Consider the following 17835-nt stretch of genomic DNA (forward strand, 5'->3'; position numbering starts at 1 on the left):
ATTGATATTAAAATATAAATTAAATTTTTAATTATTTTTAATATTTTTTAATTATATAAAATATTTAAAATATTTTTTGTTTCAATAATTAATAATATATACTATTTCTAAACTCATTTTAAGAATATATACTAAGAATAAGGTTAGACACGCCGACACGTAATGGTATTTAGGTGTATTCAAGCGTGTCCGAATAAGTGTCAGACAAGAAGACACCTATGTCGGTTTGTCGAACAAGTGTCGATAAGTGTTGTGTTCAAAACTATGAAGCACAGACACTTTGCTGAGTTGTCGTGTCCACGTGTCAGACACATTTCATACACGACACTCACCGACACTCGTCCGACACGCGTGTCTGCTGTGTCCAACCGTGTCTTAATAAAAAATAAAAAATTCTTCTCCAGACACACTTGGACACACCTAAATACCATCACATGTCAGCGTGTCCAATCTTATTCTTAACATATATTTTTGAAATAAATTTAGATATAGTATATATTATTATTTATTAAAACAAAAATATATTTTAAATACTTGATATAATTAAAATAAAATATTAAAAATAATTAAAAAATTAATTTATATTTTAATATTAATAAAATATCAAATATATTATTACGATTTATCTAAAAAAATACTTTATATTTTATATGTATGCATATTCCATACCTTATAAAATTTTAAAATTTACGTGTTGACATGTCACGTGTCCATGCCATCATACGTTCAAAATATATTGGACAAGTGTCGGTCTGTGTTTCATAAGTTACCATTAGTTAGCACATTAAAAATGTAAATGTGAAATATGTTTAAAAAATGATTGAAAGTCTTAATTTATTTTTAAATTTTTGAATTAAATAGTTTTACGATTTAAATATTAAAAAATAATTAAGAAGATAACATAAGAATATAAATCATTACTCAAAAATCATTTTCCTTGGAAACGCGAAGTATGTCACGTGTGAAGTAAATGCATTATTGCATCATTATTAAGAAAACTGTACCTGGACCAACCATATCAAAACCAAGATAAATTATATTTATTTTTTATTTTTTAATATTAAAAGCAATTAATAGTATAAAAAATTTAAAAAAATATATACAAAAGATGATTACTTTCGTAAAAATATTTTTATATAAAAATAATATTACAAATGATTAGATAAATTAATATATTTAATTAAATAATTTTGATAGTTTATAATACTATTTTAGATACGAAAATATTTAATAATATAAAATTAATAAAAAATAATTAAAATTTTATTTAAATTAATAAATATTAAATAAAATAAATTTTAATTTTTTTTCTGACATTATCCTTTTAGATAAGGATACAAGGATGGTCCCGATTTTCTTCGACACAAACACGCAATAGTCGAAGGTGACTTCTCCCGTACTCTTTTAATTTGAGGTGTTGTTTTCGTGACTTTCAATCTCCAGTGTCCCGTCCCCATTATTCTTTATATATATAAACTAGCTTTGCTCAGCTTCTGTTGCCCAAAAGAAAAAGAAGATAGAAATGGATGGCATAAAGCATAGGAAGGTGGCAGTTAATGGCATCAACATGCATATTGCAGAGAAAGGAGAAGGCCCCGTGGTGCTCTTCCTCCACGGCTTCCCAGAGCTCTGGTACTCCTGGCGCCACCAGATTCTCGCTCTCAGCGACAGAGGGTACCACTGTGTGGCCCCTGATCTTCGGGGCTATGGGCAAACCGATGCTCCTGCTTCCATCGAAAGCTACACGAGCTTCCACATAGTGGATGACCTTGTGGCACTTATTCACTCTCTTCAAGTTGAGAAAGTGTTCTTAGTGGGTCATGATTGGGGTGCAATCATCGCTTGGTACCTCTGCATGCTTCATCCTGAAATGGTTAAAGCCTACGTATGCCTCAGCGTCCCCTTCCTTCGAAGAAATCCCACAGTTCCCACCGTGGACGCCATGCGTGCTCTCTACGGAGATAACTACTATATCTGCAGATTTCAGGTCCATAGGGTCCTTAGCTTCATTAATTCCGATTCTAACTACATTCTTGTATCTACATTATTATTGCTATGAAGCTGATTGATTGTTGTTTAATTAATTTGTTTTCAAATAGAAACCGGGTGAGATGGAAGCGGAAATGGCCGCAGCTGGGACTAAGTATGTGCTTCAAAACATCCTTACAACTCGCAAGCCTGGTCCTCCGATCTTGCCCCCGGGCGAGTTTGTATTCAATCCTGATATGAAAGACACCTTGCCTTCTTGGCTAACGGACGAGGATCTTGATTATTTTGTCTCCAATTTCGAGAGGACGGGATTCACCGGATCATTGAATTACTATAGGAACTTTAACCGGTTAGTTTGTTAATTAATTAATTAAGTTCTGAGTTAGTTGAGTAGTGCATTCATGATATTGATGAGAAAGAGTACAGTTAAATAACTCCTAACAACCAACTTTAAATAACTGTAATTAATAATTATTAATTTTATATTTTTAAAACATAAAATTTAAATATTCACTAATTTGTTTGTAGGAATTGGGAGCTTGAAGCACCATATAGTGGAGTGAAAATCAAGGTGCCAGTGAGATTCATCACAGGCGAATTGGACATGGTGTACACCTCACTAGGGTTAAAGGAGTATATCCACGACGGTCGCTTTAAGGAAGATGTACCAAATTTGGAGCATATAATTATTCAAACCGGAGTTGCTCACTTCAACACTATGGAGACACCAGAGGATGTCACTAATCATATTTACACATTCATTACCAAGTTCGATTTCCACTCCATCTAGACTCTGGAGTCTGGTCTACATATATTTGTGAAACAATCACTTTTTTTTTTTTTTTATACTAAAGATAGGAGACTCAACTCGCAACCTATTAATTGAATATGGGAAAATTATATCATTTGAGCTATTACTCATTAGCGTGAAACAATCACTCTTCCGTCTCCTTTGTACCATGTATTCATTAATAAGTATGTTATTCAAATAAGCGCGTTGGCAAACGCAGAGGAAAAAGCCCTGCGGAGAAACTCTTGAGCAAGCAATTCTTAGTATTTCTTTTTTATTATTTAGTTAATATAAATATTAAATTATTTTTAGTAAATAAATTTTAAAAAATATAAGTGTAAATTGTAGTAATTTATATGTGTAAAATTTTAATAAATATAAATGTAAATTATATGCTTATTATATCCAAAAAGTCGGTAAATATAACTATAAATTATTATTGGCCTAAGTCAAAAATAATAATATTTATTGATCATATTATTAAGTTAAGTATATAACTAATTTAAATAATGATGACAAACATTATTTTATTAGACTAAATACCCAATTATTTTCTAGATCAGCCTTTGCTAAGTGGTACAGGCCAAAGAAACAAAAATAGCAGCAGCACAAAGAGATCTCGGCTCTCTAACTCTTAAAGGCCAAAAAAATAATGCAAAAAAATCAACTGGGCTGAATGAAAAATAAATCCAACCCAAGTCCAAGAAGATTCTACCAAGTTGAAGCCTTCCAAATCCAACGTTCACAAGTTTGTTTCGGTCAGAATAAGAAAGAAAGAGATAACTCCGTCATTCTTGTTTATTTATCAGAGAAGAAAGAAATAGAAAGGTAAATCACACAAACAAATGTCTAATCACACTAATCAAAGCAAGTTAAAGTAAGTCAGAGAATAAAAGTGATTTATTTTCATGTGCATGCAATTTATTTTCTTCACTCCTTCAAATCTCGGCAACGCCAATTTGAGATAAATGAAAAAAGTGATTTCTGATAATCACTGCTGTGTATCAAAGGCTCAAATTGTTTCTTGGGGACAAAACACTAACTCAAGGGTTCAGATTTGAGTTTACCATTAAAACATTTTCTCTTTGCTGATCTGAGGTCTTCGGTAAAAAAAGAGAACCTGCTTTAAAACCCCTAATTTGGAGGTTAAATGAAGAAAGTGAAATGATAAACAAAAGAGGCTCAAGGTTCAATAAGTTGACTTAAGAGAAATCCAAACCAAAACTTGAGAAGATGTACAAAAAGAACAATTTTTGTTTTCTGAGGACAAGGAGAGAAAACCAGAATCTGAGTTTGTTTGAGAGCTTCCCTATGAAGAGTTCAACGTTTTAGACAGTGTTTCTAAGTTAAAGAAACATTCTGCCAAGATGAAGAGCTTCATCAGAGATAGCTAAATTCGGTTCAACTTATAGTAACAGAGGCTGTTAATGCATTAATCTCCTTCATGTTTTACTGTTTTGTATTTCAGTTTCAATTTATATCTTTCTGTATTTTCTTTGAGAGATAAAAAGTTGAAAGAGAGATATTGAGAAAAAGCCTAAGAGTGAAAAAGGCAGAGTGACAAACTTGAAAGAAAAGCCAAGAGTAGATTCTGATTTTCTTTGGTTGTAATTTTCTATCTTATGTCAAGTATCTGTGAGGTACCCTTACTAAGTTGAGTGAGAACTTAATGTAAAGAGTCTAGGTATTAGCATAACCAAGTCAAGTTTAGGAAGAAATTTGAGAGTCTAGAGGAGATTGTGTGAATCCTAAGGAATTAGTGTATGTAATACTTTGATTCTAGTGAAAATTCCACCACTGTTGTGGTGGAGACTAAATGTAGGTTGCATTGCACAAGGCAACTGAACCAGGATACATGCCTATGTCAACTTTCTTCTCTCTCTTTAAGTTCTATTTTTCGATATTTATGAGACAAAATGAAATTATCTCATAAAATTTTCACTGCACTGTTCAAACAGATTTTAAGTGAAAGTTTGATATTAAAGACTTAATCCATTAAAGCAAAAGAAGGTCATATATTCAACCCCTCTTCTCTAAGCCTTCTGTAATCTTCACATATAGCGTTTAATTTTTCAATTGTGTCTAATATAACAATTTTGTTGGATAACCGATTAAAGTATCATCCAACTTGGTCAATTTTTTAATAGGCTAAAACAAAAAACCTAATGAAACAAAAAAATTCCAAAAACAATTATTTTTATTTTTACCCTTTTAAAAAATCAACGCATGCAAAAACATCTCTCTTTTCCCCCAACTACGCCATTCTCCATCCTCCCCAACAAATTCTGTTGCTGCCGCGCTGCAGTCCAAAACCCACCGATGGTCTTTGTCGCATCAAAGAGTGCTACCGACCACGCTGAAGATGACGAGGACAATCTCATGAACAGAGTTTTAGGCACCGTCACTGTAACGCGTGGCCAACACTGACTTGGACCAGCCGTTTGCCGGCTTCATTCCACACCCTACTAATGTTGTGTTCTTTGTTGAGTATGAAACGTCCGTTACTACCGATTCCATTAGGTAACACCGTTTTTTTTTGTCGTCGATTTCACTAGGTAACATTTTTTGCTCTTTTTTTTTTTGCACGGAACATAAAATTAACGTATCCTCATCTTCAGATGTTTCTTTTTCGAATTACTGGATGTTTTCATTTCGAATAAGTGGATGTTTTTTTTGAATTAGTAAAAAATTCTATGTTAAAATAGTAGATGTTTTTTTCTAAATTAGGAGATTTTTTTTAATTCATGGATGTTTCATTTAGTTGCACTCTAAGTTTTGAATGTTTCCTTTATTTGTTTTTGGATGTTTATTTTAGTTTTGTGCTGCTCTTTCTAATGACTAGCAGTAGTAATTATAGTGTCGTGATACGATGAACGACGATGCAGCAACAACAGCTCTACGGAAGCGTGATCGTGTCACTCGCGCAAGAACTCCCTGCAGCAGTGACGTGAAGGAATGCATGCGCAATTTGCGCAAAAAATCCCTCTAGACTCTAGTAGCAATAGTGCAGCGCACTGCGGAGGCGGAGATGCGGTGGTGGCACAGTGTGCGCAATGGCTGGTTGACATGATGAGAAAGCACCTGTCTACACAGCAGTTTTTTCGTATGTGTTTAGAATAGGTTATGTTGCCTAATCTTAATTATTGAAAATGCCATTAATCCTATTTATTTAAAATTAATTTTTGAACAAGTTGTTTAAGTTGACTTGTGGGTATGTTGACACCTGTATTTTTTCTTATGCACTTTTGTCATCTTTCTTACCTAATAATACTGTTTTCTGTAATTTTTTAGTATTATTATTGGGGTTCTTAGCTGGAATATAAGGCCGATAGATGGTGAGAGCTCTCATCGCGGGAGATGGAGGGAATAGAACACAGAAGCGTGGAAGTGAATGGCATCAACATGCATGTTGCAGAGAAAGGGCAAGGCCCTGTGGTGCTCTTCCTCCACGGCTTCCCAGAGCTCTGGTACTCCTGGCGCCACCAGATTCTCGCTCTCAGCGACAGAGGGTACCGCTGCGTTGCGCCCGATCTTCGCGGCTTCGGCGACACCGATGCTCCTGCTTCCGTGGACAGCTACAATGGCTTCCACGTAGTGGGTGACCTTGTTGCACTTATTCAGGCTCTTCAAGTGGAGCAAGTGTTCCTGGTGGGTCATGATTGGGGAGCACTCATCGGTTGGTACCTCTGCATGTTTCGCCCTGAACTTATCAAAGCTTATGTATGCCTCAGTGTTCCTTTCCTCCGAAGAAACCCCATAGTTCCCACCGTTGACTCCATGCGTGCTCTCTATGGAGATGACTACTATATCTGCAGATTTCAGGCATCCTCTGTCTCACTCACTCATATACATAACTTACTGTTTGCTCCATTTATTTATTCTTATTTGATGGATCTGATATGTAGGAAGCAGGCAAAGCGGAAGCTGAGATGGCGCAAGTTGGGGCTGAGTATGTGGTCAAGAACATGATTACAACTCGCAAGACGGGTCCTCCAATATTCCCTAAGGGAGAGTATGGAACCGCTTTCAATCCTCATATGAAACAAGACTTGCCTTCTTGGCTCACTCAACAAGATCTTGCTTATTTTGTCTCCAAATTCAAAAAGACTGGTTTCACCGGAGGATTGAATTACTATAGGAATTTAAACAAGTAAGTTCTCTTGAATCTTAAATTCTTAATGATGAAATATATAGGATAGTACATTCTCTTGCATTGAAGTGAAGTTTTCAATTGTAAATTCGGTTCAGGAACTGGGAGCTGATGGCACCATGGAGTGGAGCGAAGATCAAAGTGCCGGTGAAATTCATAACAGGTGAGTTAGACATGGTATACACATCGTTAGGGATGAAAGATTATATTGAGAGTGGAGGCTTCAAGGAAGATGTGCCAGGCTTGGAGGAAGTCATTACTCAACCAGGAGTGGCCCACTTCAACAACCAGGAGACACCACATGATATCACTAATCACATTTACAACTTCATTACTAAGTTCTGATTCTACTAAATTATCATGTTATTATCTGCGACGATTTGGTTCTGTTTTACCATTTGAAGCCATACATATAAGAATAAGAACACTCATCCTGCTCTCTGGAATATATCTCTCTCTTTAATTTTCACTTGTATATGTCATCCTAGAATTTATTTTTAAAATCCGCGTTTAACTGAATAATGTATGGCTAAAAGGAGTTATTTACTAATCAGAAACATTAAAAAGACATGTAATGTAATCCCATTATGAAGTGTAGGTGTGTAACTAACTGTGAACACAATGCTTAGCAAACCACAATTTTTACAGATTATAAAACCAACAAAGTAAAAAGTACAACTATTCATAAATTACCATAAAACATACACCAGAGAGTTGAATTGAGGCTAAAAAATTTTACTATGGAAGATGAATGTGTGCAATACAATTCTATTGGTGGTACATCTGTTTTTATTTTGATATGGGAATCAAGTAATCGGACTGTCCAATTACTTTGTAAGTTAATTTTTAAAATTTTTTTAATATCAAATCGGAGGGTCCGATTTGTTTGTTGTAATTTTTTTTATAAAAAAAATAAAAAATCGAAGGGTCCGATTTTTATTTCTAATAAATCGGATGGTCCGATTTTTATTCCCAAACAAATTGGAGGGTCCGATTTCCACATTTTAAACAAAAAAATTCCACATTTAAGAATAACACCCTTATCCATCCATAATCCTAAAAAATCTCATTTCCACCCCAATATCAAAAATAATTTTCGTTGAATTGATCATGTTATATCCGGTGGGTCATTTCATAGGGTTAATTTTAAGATTACTCTTATGATTATACCAACGAGAAGAGAATCAAAACCAATAATTCTTTGTCACTAATGATAAGTTTGACAATCAGCTAAATCAAATTAAACTCCTTTGAAAGCATAAAATGCAAATGAAGCGAATTGATTATACTATGAAATGACAGATTCACTTAAAAGTTAAAACAAACATAAGTCAACAATTTCTAATAGAAAATTTTAATTTTTGGTTGAGTTAGCTGCTGAAACTGATAAAGACCAAAAAAAAAAAAAATTGAAAGGAAAGGACATGAATCCAGGGATGGGCGCCAGAGTGGCAGGCTCATTCAGAATATGACAGCAAAAGTGGGAGACCAATCAGATTGCTCTAACTCTGTTCCGATCATAAAAATTTTATTATTATCTTCATATGAAAATATTTTTCTTTTATTATTAGATAATAAATTGTATGGTTTAATTTTAATGTGTTATAAAAGTATTATTTTTTTTAAAGTGTGACTAAATAAACAAAACATACTTTTTAATATAAAATTTTTTATAAAAAGATGTTTTTAGCATCTTTATTTGAATAAGTGCCTTTTTTTTGAATGTTCAATCACCATCACAATTAGTCATATAATAAACTAATATCATATCAGCTCTAAGTTTGTTAATTATAGTGGATTTATTCAATGTGAGAGAAGAGCTTACGAGAAAGCAATTTGTTCATAATATGGCTCAAGCTAATTAACATCAATGCAGATCTAGTTTCTTAAAAGTAAAACTTAGTGTGTCATGTCTTATTCAGTTATTCGCATTTCTACTTATGTTTCACGTTGTGTTTTTTATGTTGGTTCAATTTGGTGTAATGTAGCCCCTCTATTTGTACTGCATTAAACAATTGGCAATGATACACTGCCAACCCACTTCCAATATATAATACTCGTTCCCTCCCCTAATTGCTTATTAGCAATGGATGACCAATGGACAGAGTTGTAATTTCTTGCTTCTATAAGTTGTCTGCTGCATTTACAAATTGAAAAAATGGGGGCCATTATTGAGGAGTACCCTTCTATTAATCCACCTTTGGAAGAATCCAAACTACAAGTTCCTTATATATGTAAGGCATAAAAGTAATTAATTAACAAATTATAGAATAAGTCATAATATAATCCATTGTGGAATCTTCTGGAACTATCAAAAAAAAAAATGTTTGCTTGTATTTTAATCTTATTTTCGATTAGAGTTATCAACCAAATTTGTATACATATCTTAATTCGGGATGCAGATACAATTTTTCTAAAAATAATTGTTCAAAAAGACTTTGTAGTTAAAAAAAAAAACTTAAAAAAAATTTATTAATTTCTTTATTAATGTAAAGTTTTACAAGTAATTAAGTACAGTAACATAATTGCGAGAAAGATTTGAAGAAACTAAGATCTATAAGTCAGTTGCATAATTGAAGTACGTTATACTTTAAATTGGAACTAATTTTATTTATATTACAAATTTTTTAAATTATTTAAGATAATCTTATACCTTAACTAAATTTGGATATCAAACATAATTAGAACCAAACCGACAATTAATTTAATTAGAATAATAGATTAACGAATTACTGATTCAATCGTTAGATAATTGGTTGAATTAATTAACCTGATCATAATTTAATAATTATATAAAATTTTATTATCTTTTTCTTAAAATAGTAATTTTAGCTTTTATTTTTTACCTATTGTATTCTTCAGGTATTTAATTAAAAATATTGTTTAATAAATATAATATAACTATAGATAGAAAAAGTATGTTATAATAAATGAAACTATTTTTGGTTTTTACATAGATGTTTAACAAAATTTAATATTTATTTTAATAATTATTTAAAATAAGAAAGTATAGTTAATTTGAAAAAATAAATTTGAAATTAAATAAATATAAAAATAACATTGAACAGAAATTTTAAACAATATATATTTTAGAGTAAATGTCCTTTTCGGTCCCTAACCTTTTGTCCGATGGACTTCTCACTTCCTAAGAAATCTAAAACCCAAATCGGTCCCTATCTACTTTGATATATGTACGTTCCAGTCCCTGATTAGGGACCGGAAAGGGCATTTACTCAAAGTAGATAGGGACTGGTAGGGACTGGAATGTACATATATCAAAATAGATAAGGACCGATTTGGGTTTTTAGATTTCTTAGGGGTGGGAAGTCCATCGGGCAAATGGTTAGGGACCGGAAAGGGCATTTACTCTATATTTTAAGAATTACTTTTCACATACAAGTCATTTTTTCATACAAGTCCATACAAGTCATTTTACCCTAATTCACCTTACGCGCCTCTTAATCTAACTAACTTTTCTATCAACACGCGAATATATTGATGCCTTTTTCGAAAGGATTTCATTTCCATTTTCGAATTTTCTCACAAGTTTTCGATCTACGGGTCTCTTCCATCTCTGCGTTCTTTGCGTTTCTCTTCGTTCGTTCTATACATTTTTGAAATTAAGCTCTAAAATCAGTTTTGAACAGTTATCTCGTTGTTGAAAATAATGAATAATTCAAGTTCAGATTGTTAATTGAACCAGAACGAAGTTGATTATTGTTTTGGTTTGATTCTAGTTAATATTTTCATTAGTAGTTTATGATCTTTAGGTGAATAATATTATTTTTGTTTGTGAAAATTGTTGTTCATTGTTGATGGTTTGAATTGAACGTAATATAAACGTTCTGCATTAAAGAAAATATTTTTCTATATTTACAACAAATTTCGATGTAATACGAAGATATTTGAGTGTATTGTTTAAGAATTTTTTGTATATGTGTGCTGATAAATTCTGCATAATTCAAAATTCCTCTTCTCTCTCCTTCTCATTTTCTGCTTCTTCTTATTCTTTTTCATCATCATCATCATCTTCTTTTTTTCTTATTCATCTTTTTTTCTCAAGTTTCTTCTTTTTTTACTTTCTTAACAAGAATAAAAAAAAATCAAACAAAAAAGAAGATGAAACATATAATGGTACAAAATTACTTGGAAGAGGATGAACTTATATTCATTCAACTAAAAGAAAGAAAGAAATAAGGGAAAAAAAAAGGAAGAAGAAAAAAAGTGCAGCATTATAGGAAACATTTTTCTGTATTTGCAGGAAATTTGGGTGTAACACGAAGATATTTGAGTGTATTATTTAAGAATTTTTAGTGTATGTGTACTGATAAGTTCTGTATAATTCAAAACTCTTCCTCTTCCTCTTCTTCATTTTCTGCTGCTGCTTCTTCTTTTTTTTCATCATCATCACCATCTTCTTTTTCTTTTTTTTTATTCATATTTTTGTTTTTGTTTTACCTTCTCAAGTTTCTTCTTATTTTACTCTTTTAACAAGAATAAAAACAAAAAAAAATCAAATGAAGAAGAAGAAAAAATACATAATGATGCAAAATTACTTGGAAGAGGATAAACTTACATTTATTCAACTAAATGAAAGAAAGAAATAAGAAAAAAAATGCAGCATTAGAGGAAATATTTTTCTATATTTGCAGCAAATTTAGATGTAACACGAAGATATTTGGGTGTAACACAAAAATATTTGAGTGTATTGTTTAAGAATTTTTAGTATATATATGTGTGCTGATAAGTTCTGCATAATTCAAAACTCTTCTTCCTCCTCCTCATCTTCTGCTACTTCTTATTCTTCATCTTCTTATTTCATTTTCTCATAATTCTTTTCGAATTTAGCTTCGCAACTTCCTTTACTTTTCACGACGATTTTCAGAGATTTTTGAGAGATTTTGATCCTTGTTTGAATTTTGAGTGTTGCGATTTTGATTGAGGGAAAAGAACCATTTGCGTTATTCAAGAGTTAGAAAAGCGCGTGTTTATACGCAATCTAACTGAAGGTCATTTTTGTTAGGTTTGAGTCAACTTGTATGAACTTATATACCAAAAAGACTTGCATGTATAGCAGATTTCATATTTTAATTCACACATATATTAATAAAGACAAAGATGGAGTTAAGCCTATCTACCTTCAGAATGCATGTTCGAACCCTGGCGCCAAAGCCCTTGCAACAGCAATGATAACGACTCAACAGTCGCGAAATTTACCATTGCTAACATAATCTTGAATTATCGTCAGTCTAGGTGACTGGTAAATTTATTTAACTTTTATTTTTTAATTATTTAATTAAGTTATTGACAATTTAACCGTCAATAGATCAAATAAATAAATTAGTCATTTTGTTTATTTTTTATAAGGTTAGATCATTTTAATTATAAAAAAAAGAAAAATTACTATTTCTATTCGCAAAAATGTAGATTGCTAACAAAAATATCTATAAAAAAAAAAAAGCAAAACTAACGTTTAATCTATGAAAGGTGAATTTCATGTAACAAAAATATCCGAACATTAAATTGTGATTAACTCTTTTAAAAAACTAATCAAAATTCTAAATTGCGTATACTCTTTATGTTTAACCTCTAAACTACCATAGCAGCTCGTTCAGAGGTGTCTAACTACCTCCTCCACTAGCCTTACTGACATTCGTTGTGCCTACTACTTTGTTTAGACTGCCCACTCCTAGCAATATCACCCACATAGTAGGGAGCGGATTCCATGTGCCGAAGATGTTTGGCACACCAGTGCACATAACACTTATCTTCGGCTGACCGGTGCGCCTGTTGATGTTGGCCGTTGGATCTCTCTTGTTTTTTTAATCCAATGGTAGAGATCACCCTTCCTCTTTCCTCCTTTGATTGGTTAGTGGATATCTTGTGTCAGAGGGGCTATTTTACAAATTTATTTTGTTGCTAGTTATTTTTGTTAGATCTGAAAACTATCTGGGTTTATGTAGAGTTAGTTAATGATTTTTAAGATGGAATGATTTGAAGTTAATGATTCTGCGTTACGTTTAATCAGAGACGATGGGGTTGGGCTGGGAAGGAAGGAGTTTCATCGTTGATATCGTTTGACGCATACTAGAATCGCGTGGATGTTTACGTTTCCATCACTGACCATTAATGGAGTTGCAGGAAGTCCCCCCTCGCAGAATCACACTGCAAAGCTGCCTACTCTCCGAATGGCGCATCTGTCGTGACTCATTGGTTCGGAGGATGACGATCTGCATAGTGTCATCGCCGGAAGGGTTTCAATCGCTGTTGATAACAAGGAATGTTGTTTCAGGTAGACGTATAGTTTTGCTGGAGACGATCAACAAGGAAGGATCCAAGCAGCGTGGAGATGGTGGGATAGAGAATGACGAAGGAAAGGCAGAAGGTATTTCGAGTCGGGCGGGTCAAGTTGGAACACTGCTGGTTGGACTTGACTCAATCCAGATGGGCCTGCAGATTATAATTTTTTTCTGAAACCAATGATGGGCTCAAGTGTTGGGTTATTAATTATTTTGTTAAAACTAGATCACTGGTTTGGAATGGCTCTTTACAATACCCAACAAAAAAAAAACCTAACATGGCTGAACAAAGAAGAGGAACACTTAAGACAAAAAAAAAAAAAAGAGGAACACCAAATTAGTTATTGCATGTATAATTAGTTGCTGAACAATCTAACAGCAGTATTAAATATTTAAATTTTCTTAGGATATAATAAATAAAATACTCTGTAAAACCAACTTTTCTGGTGCATAAAATTAACAGAAATGTTGAATAAGGAACATGCACATGTTTTCCAATTGAACACGGGATTGCATTCGTGCAATATGATTGGTTGAGGAGATTTTATTATTCAATAAAATAATAATACACCTCTTTTATTTTTGGAAAGGTAAAGGAATAAATTAAATTATTTCGTTGAAAAAAAAAACGGATAATAGCTATTCAATGAGTAATAAAATTAAACAATTAATGTAAGAAGAAAAGAACCCTAAAGACGATTAAACCACTCAGTACATGGACAGTCAGTATTAAATTATTGCTTTGTAAAATCGAAGCATTTAAATTATTAATGTGTGTTGTTGAATCTTGTTGTTTATGGCTTTATACTTCTCGTATCCGAGCCCCTCGTATCTGGCATTACAGTATGTAGCATTATATGCTATTTTGTTTGGAATTTACGCACGATTATCCACAACGGAGAATCTGAAAAGGTTCGACCAACCTACCGTTGCGACACACAGTGGTGACGACTATAGGCCCCCTTTGCTCAATTGGCGAGAGACATGACTGGCCCGGACATGTTGGTCCCAGTGAAGTCGCTATTAACAAACCCAGCCTGCGTGTCACTATCGGAGCATCGAAACAAAAGAATCTCCGCGGTCACATATAGATCCCCGGATAGGTTATCATAGAGCTGACACCATTGTAAAAACCAAATGATTAGAACCATTTATCAAGGCATAAATGTTAACTAGATCATCTTTAAAACGACTAACCCACCATGTCAGTGTCCCATCGAATCCATGTCATCTGCAACTGCGCTGGATGACTCCATTGTGCGGCGGTCCGGACACGTCGTCCTATTGTGTCCCACCTCCCAGCACAAACGACATTGATGGGTTTTCTTTCCACCGTTAGCACCATTTCCCTTTGTATTGCACCTGGGTGGATTCCGTGCTGGGGCTCTGCCACCTTCAATGGGTGGCCCCTCGAGTGAAAAACTAATGTCCACTGCATCTTCGTTCTCGAAGTACTTCAGCATCAGCATGACAATGTCTCTTGCAAATTGAAACTTTTCAGTTTTGTGATATGTAATTTTGCACACTTTCCGGTACCAATCCATTAGGCACCAATGTTGCGTTAGTTGTACAGAATCTCAAATCACGCCCATCGACTGCACCGCCACCACTTTTGCATCCTTGGTCCATCTCGGAAATATCAGAGACCTTGGGATCTCATGAACATTGTTAAGAACAAGCACCGCAATTATATGTTCGCAGGGGACCCTGAAACATTCCATTCTCATGCACGTGCATCGGACCTCGCTCATTTTAGACGTTGCAACAACACGCCAATCTTTTCCCGGAGTGCCGTATCGAGCGACGGTGTGGATAAAATATGAACCGTTGTCTTCAGAATCAACCACCCTCATTGCACAAGCCCTGTCAAGAATGGGAACAAACAAATAGAATATTGCCTGAGTGTACCTCTCAGCTGCACTCCGCTCCAATTGTTTCAAGTTGGTGGTCATAACAGGGTCACCCTTTGCACACTCAAAATCAGCCTTCACTTCCTTTGCACGAACGAACATCAAGCATTGATGGAAGTGACGTAAAAAATCAGTGTAATTGTATCGAGACTTAACATACCGTGATATCACAGCATGCAAGCCCTCGCACCTTGAGGTTGTGCGAAATCTGGCAAAGAACTTTCCTCGTATGTGTGCTGTGACCCAACTGTGCCTTCTCTTGTACATGTCTTGTACCCATCTTTTATCGACGAGCCAAATTTCTCCACCATCTCAAACCACTTTTTCTGGAATGTTCCGACCTCGTAGTCGCGAAGCATGCAATCCTTAAACATCCTGGTAAAGTTAGGCTTTCCGATGTTGCTCGTGGCGTTTCGGAGTAGGTGCCAAGCACAGAGTCGATGGTGAGCCTCTGGAAAAACTTGCTCGATCGCAGACTTCATTTGCCTGTCACCGTCGGTTATTATGGACACGGGAGCCTTCCTTTTCATTGCAGTTTGCAACTGTTGAAGCAGCCAGACATAGGTCTCTTCTTTCTCGTCTGCCACGAGTGCAGCGGCAAAGACAACCGTTTGGTTATGGTGATTCACACAAGAGAATACTACAAGAGGTGAAAGGTAAACGTTTTTCTTGTGCATCAAATGCAACCACGTCTCCAAATACATGGTAATCAATTTGGCTGGTGCCATCACACCAAAACAAATGTTGTAACACGCCCTCCCCGTCAACAACTTCTTTGTAGTACAGTGCTGGATCATTTGCCTTGCACTCTCGGAGATACCTTAAGCACGATTCCGCATCTAGGCCACCCACCCTTCGTTGCTTCGCACTTACATTGTGCATGTCCGTTGTTGTGTAGGGGACATTATGATACCCGCCGGCTAGGCTCGCCATAAAACCGTGGATTCGCGAGACGCCAATGTCCCCTTTGCGCATGTCGTTCATCTGCTCAATGTCCGCTTCGCTCATCCTCCGATGGCCTGGGAGCATGGAAGAAAATCGCAACTCAAGAATGTGGTGATTATGCACATCTGAAAAAGTACGCAACGTTCCAACGTCCTGATTCATCGTCCCTGCAAAGTAGCATCCTTGCAGGGCATCCACACCGTGTATCGGCCCTCGGTCTTTGCCGGTTAGGCATTGAGTAGAACTTCGGGGATCGGTACCCTTGTCGGTGGCACACGAACTCTTGCCGTATCCTTACTTCGCCACGTTTTTCGCTTTTGGAACGTCTCGCGCCGAAGCCATGGTGCTTTGCATATTGCTGGTAGAACTCAAATGCAATGTCAATAGCTGCGAAATTAAAGCGGAGAACCTCCTCCTCGCTCAAGTTCAAAAAATCAATCGAACCTAGCGATTCACCGGAATCAACAGCGTACAAGTCATCATCCGCATAATTATCAGACATTCCTCTGACACCGGCCAAATTGTCTTCCAATTCAACCGCATCCCCATTGTCGACATCGCCCTCTGCATGATGGTCGTGTTCTGTCCATCTTCCTGTAAATCGTACTCGTCCGACTCCATCCCTGCAAAGCCTTCGCCCTCAACCGATCCAACTCCATGGTCTGCTCCATCGTACATTTCTACTTCCTCGGCGACACGCACACCCCCAAGGGTATCTTCATCCCTGGCAACCCTGTGCCAAACAACAATAATGCAGTAATTTAGCAAAATATGCAAAATTGGGGGATGTCCTTCAAAAAAAATTGGTGACCTATAACAAAACAAAAGGGGATATTTGTAAATCAAGTGAAGGGTGATAATACAATTGGTACCTTCTTTCCCTTGATGGAAACGGCGAAGCCATCAACTGCCAAAGACAACCAAAAATGCAAATCAAGTACCGTCGTCGTCAGAAGTGAAGCTGTTGGTGTGTTTGGATCTGCCTAAACAGAATCATTAACACTGAACACTTTTTTCAATTCCAAAAAAAAATAGCGTTTCATGGTTCAAAAACTGCGAATCTCATCGAATGAGTTGCTGGAACAAAACGCTGCCGAATCCACCATGGGTAAATGGGGAGGAGAAGGAGTTAGCTGAGTGAAGATGTTTCAGTCGTTCTCGGCGATGGAGTTAATGGAAGGGGCCAATTGTGATAGAGGGAAAGGGGAGGAAGAAAATCTGAACTGAGTGTCTAACTAATTCTAATAATTAAGTTAAATATATTTATTTTAAAAAACAAAAAAAATAACTCCTCTATTTTTTTATACAAAATTGCAGAAGAAACCCAACAAAAACATGCATTTTTATTCTGACCTTTCCTAACTGATCGATACACCAAACAGATTTTTAGCGTTTCGGTGCGCTAAGATTTATGGGGTAACGAATCCGTCCCCCACATAGTAGGTGTTGGTACAATCAATTAGTTTTACTAACTTCAGTAGCATCGGTAAAAGTAAAACCGTAAAAGTAGCTCGAAAATTACTAACAAAGACTTGCCTAACCGATATTTATCGGTCTTAGCCATCGTTAAAATTGATTTGAATCTTTGACCGTCGGTAATATCGATTTTTTTTTGGTAGTAAGTAAACTTAGCCGCTAACTAAGGTTTGAAGTAAATTTAAGCACCAAGTAATCAAGTATATGTTATCTCGACCACCAAATTTAATTATTCTTATTTTTTATAACCACGATCTACTTTACATGCATATTATC

General features: G+C 35.1%; 2 protein-coding genes and 1 pseudogene across 2 annotated transcripts; 2 read left to right on the plus strand and 1 right to left on the minus strand.

The window, feature by feature from the left end:
- The first annotated feature begins 1366 nt into the window (after positions 1-1366).
- Positions 1367-3021, plus strand: LOC107645925 (epoxide hydrolase 2). Its single transcript, XM_016350078.3, has 3 exons — positions 1367-1987; positions 2100-2338; positions 2518-3021. The coding sequence occupies exons 1-3, from the start codon at positions 1523-1525 to the stop codon at positions 2777-2779; spliced, it is 966 nt and encodes a 321-aa protein (XP_016205564.1). The 5' UTR covers positions 1367-1522; the 3' UTR covers positions 2780-3021.
- Positions 3022-6097: 3076 nt separating this feature from the next.
- On the plus strand, positions 6098-7375 carry LOC107645928 (epoxide hydrolase 2). Its single transcript, XM_016350084.3, has 3 exons — positions 6098-6601; positions 6685-6929; positions 7028-7375. The coding sequence occupies exons 1-3, from the start codon at positions 6137-6139 to the stop codon at positions 7272-7274; spliced, it is 957 nt and encodes a 318-aa protein (XP_016205570.1). The 5' UTR covers positions 6098-6136; the 3' UTR covers positions 7275-7375.
- Positions 7376-14196: 6821 nt separating this feature from the next.
- Positions 14197-15668, minus strand: LOC148554660 (protein FAR1-RELATED SEQUENCE 5-like; annotated as a pseudogene).
- Between the last annotated feature and the right edge of the window lie 2167 nt (positions 15669-17835).

The sequence above is a fragment of the Arachis ipaensis genome, chromosome B6 (assembly GCF_059453495.1).
Source record: "Arachis ipaensis isolate K30076 ecotype BB chromosome B6, ASM5945349v1, whole genome shotgun sequence".
Classification (NCBI taxonomy): domain Eukaryota; kingdom Viridiplantae; phylum Streptophyta; class Magnoliopsida; order Fabales; family Fabaceae; genus Arachis; species Arachis ipaensis.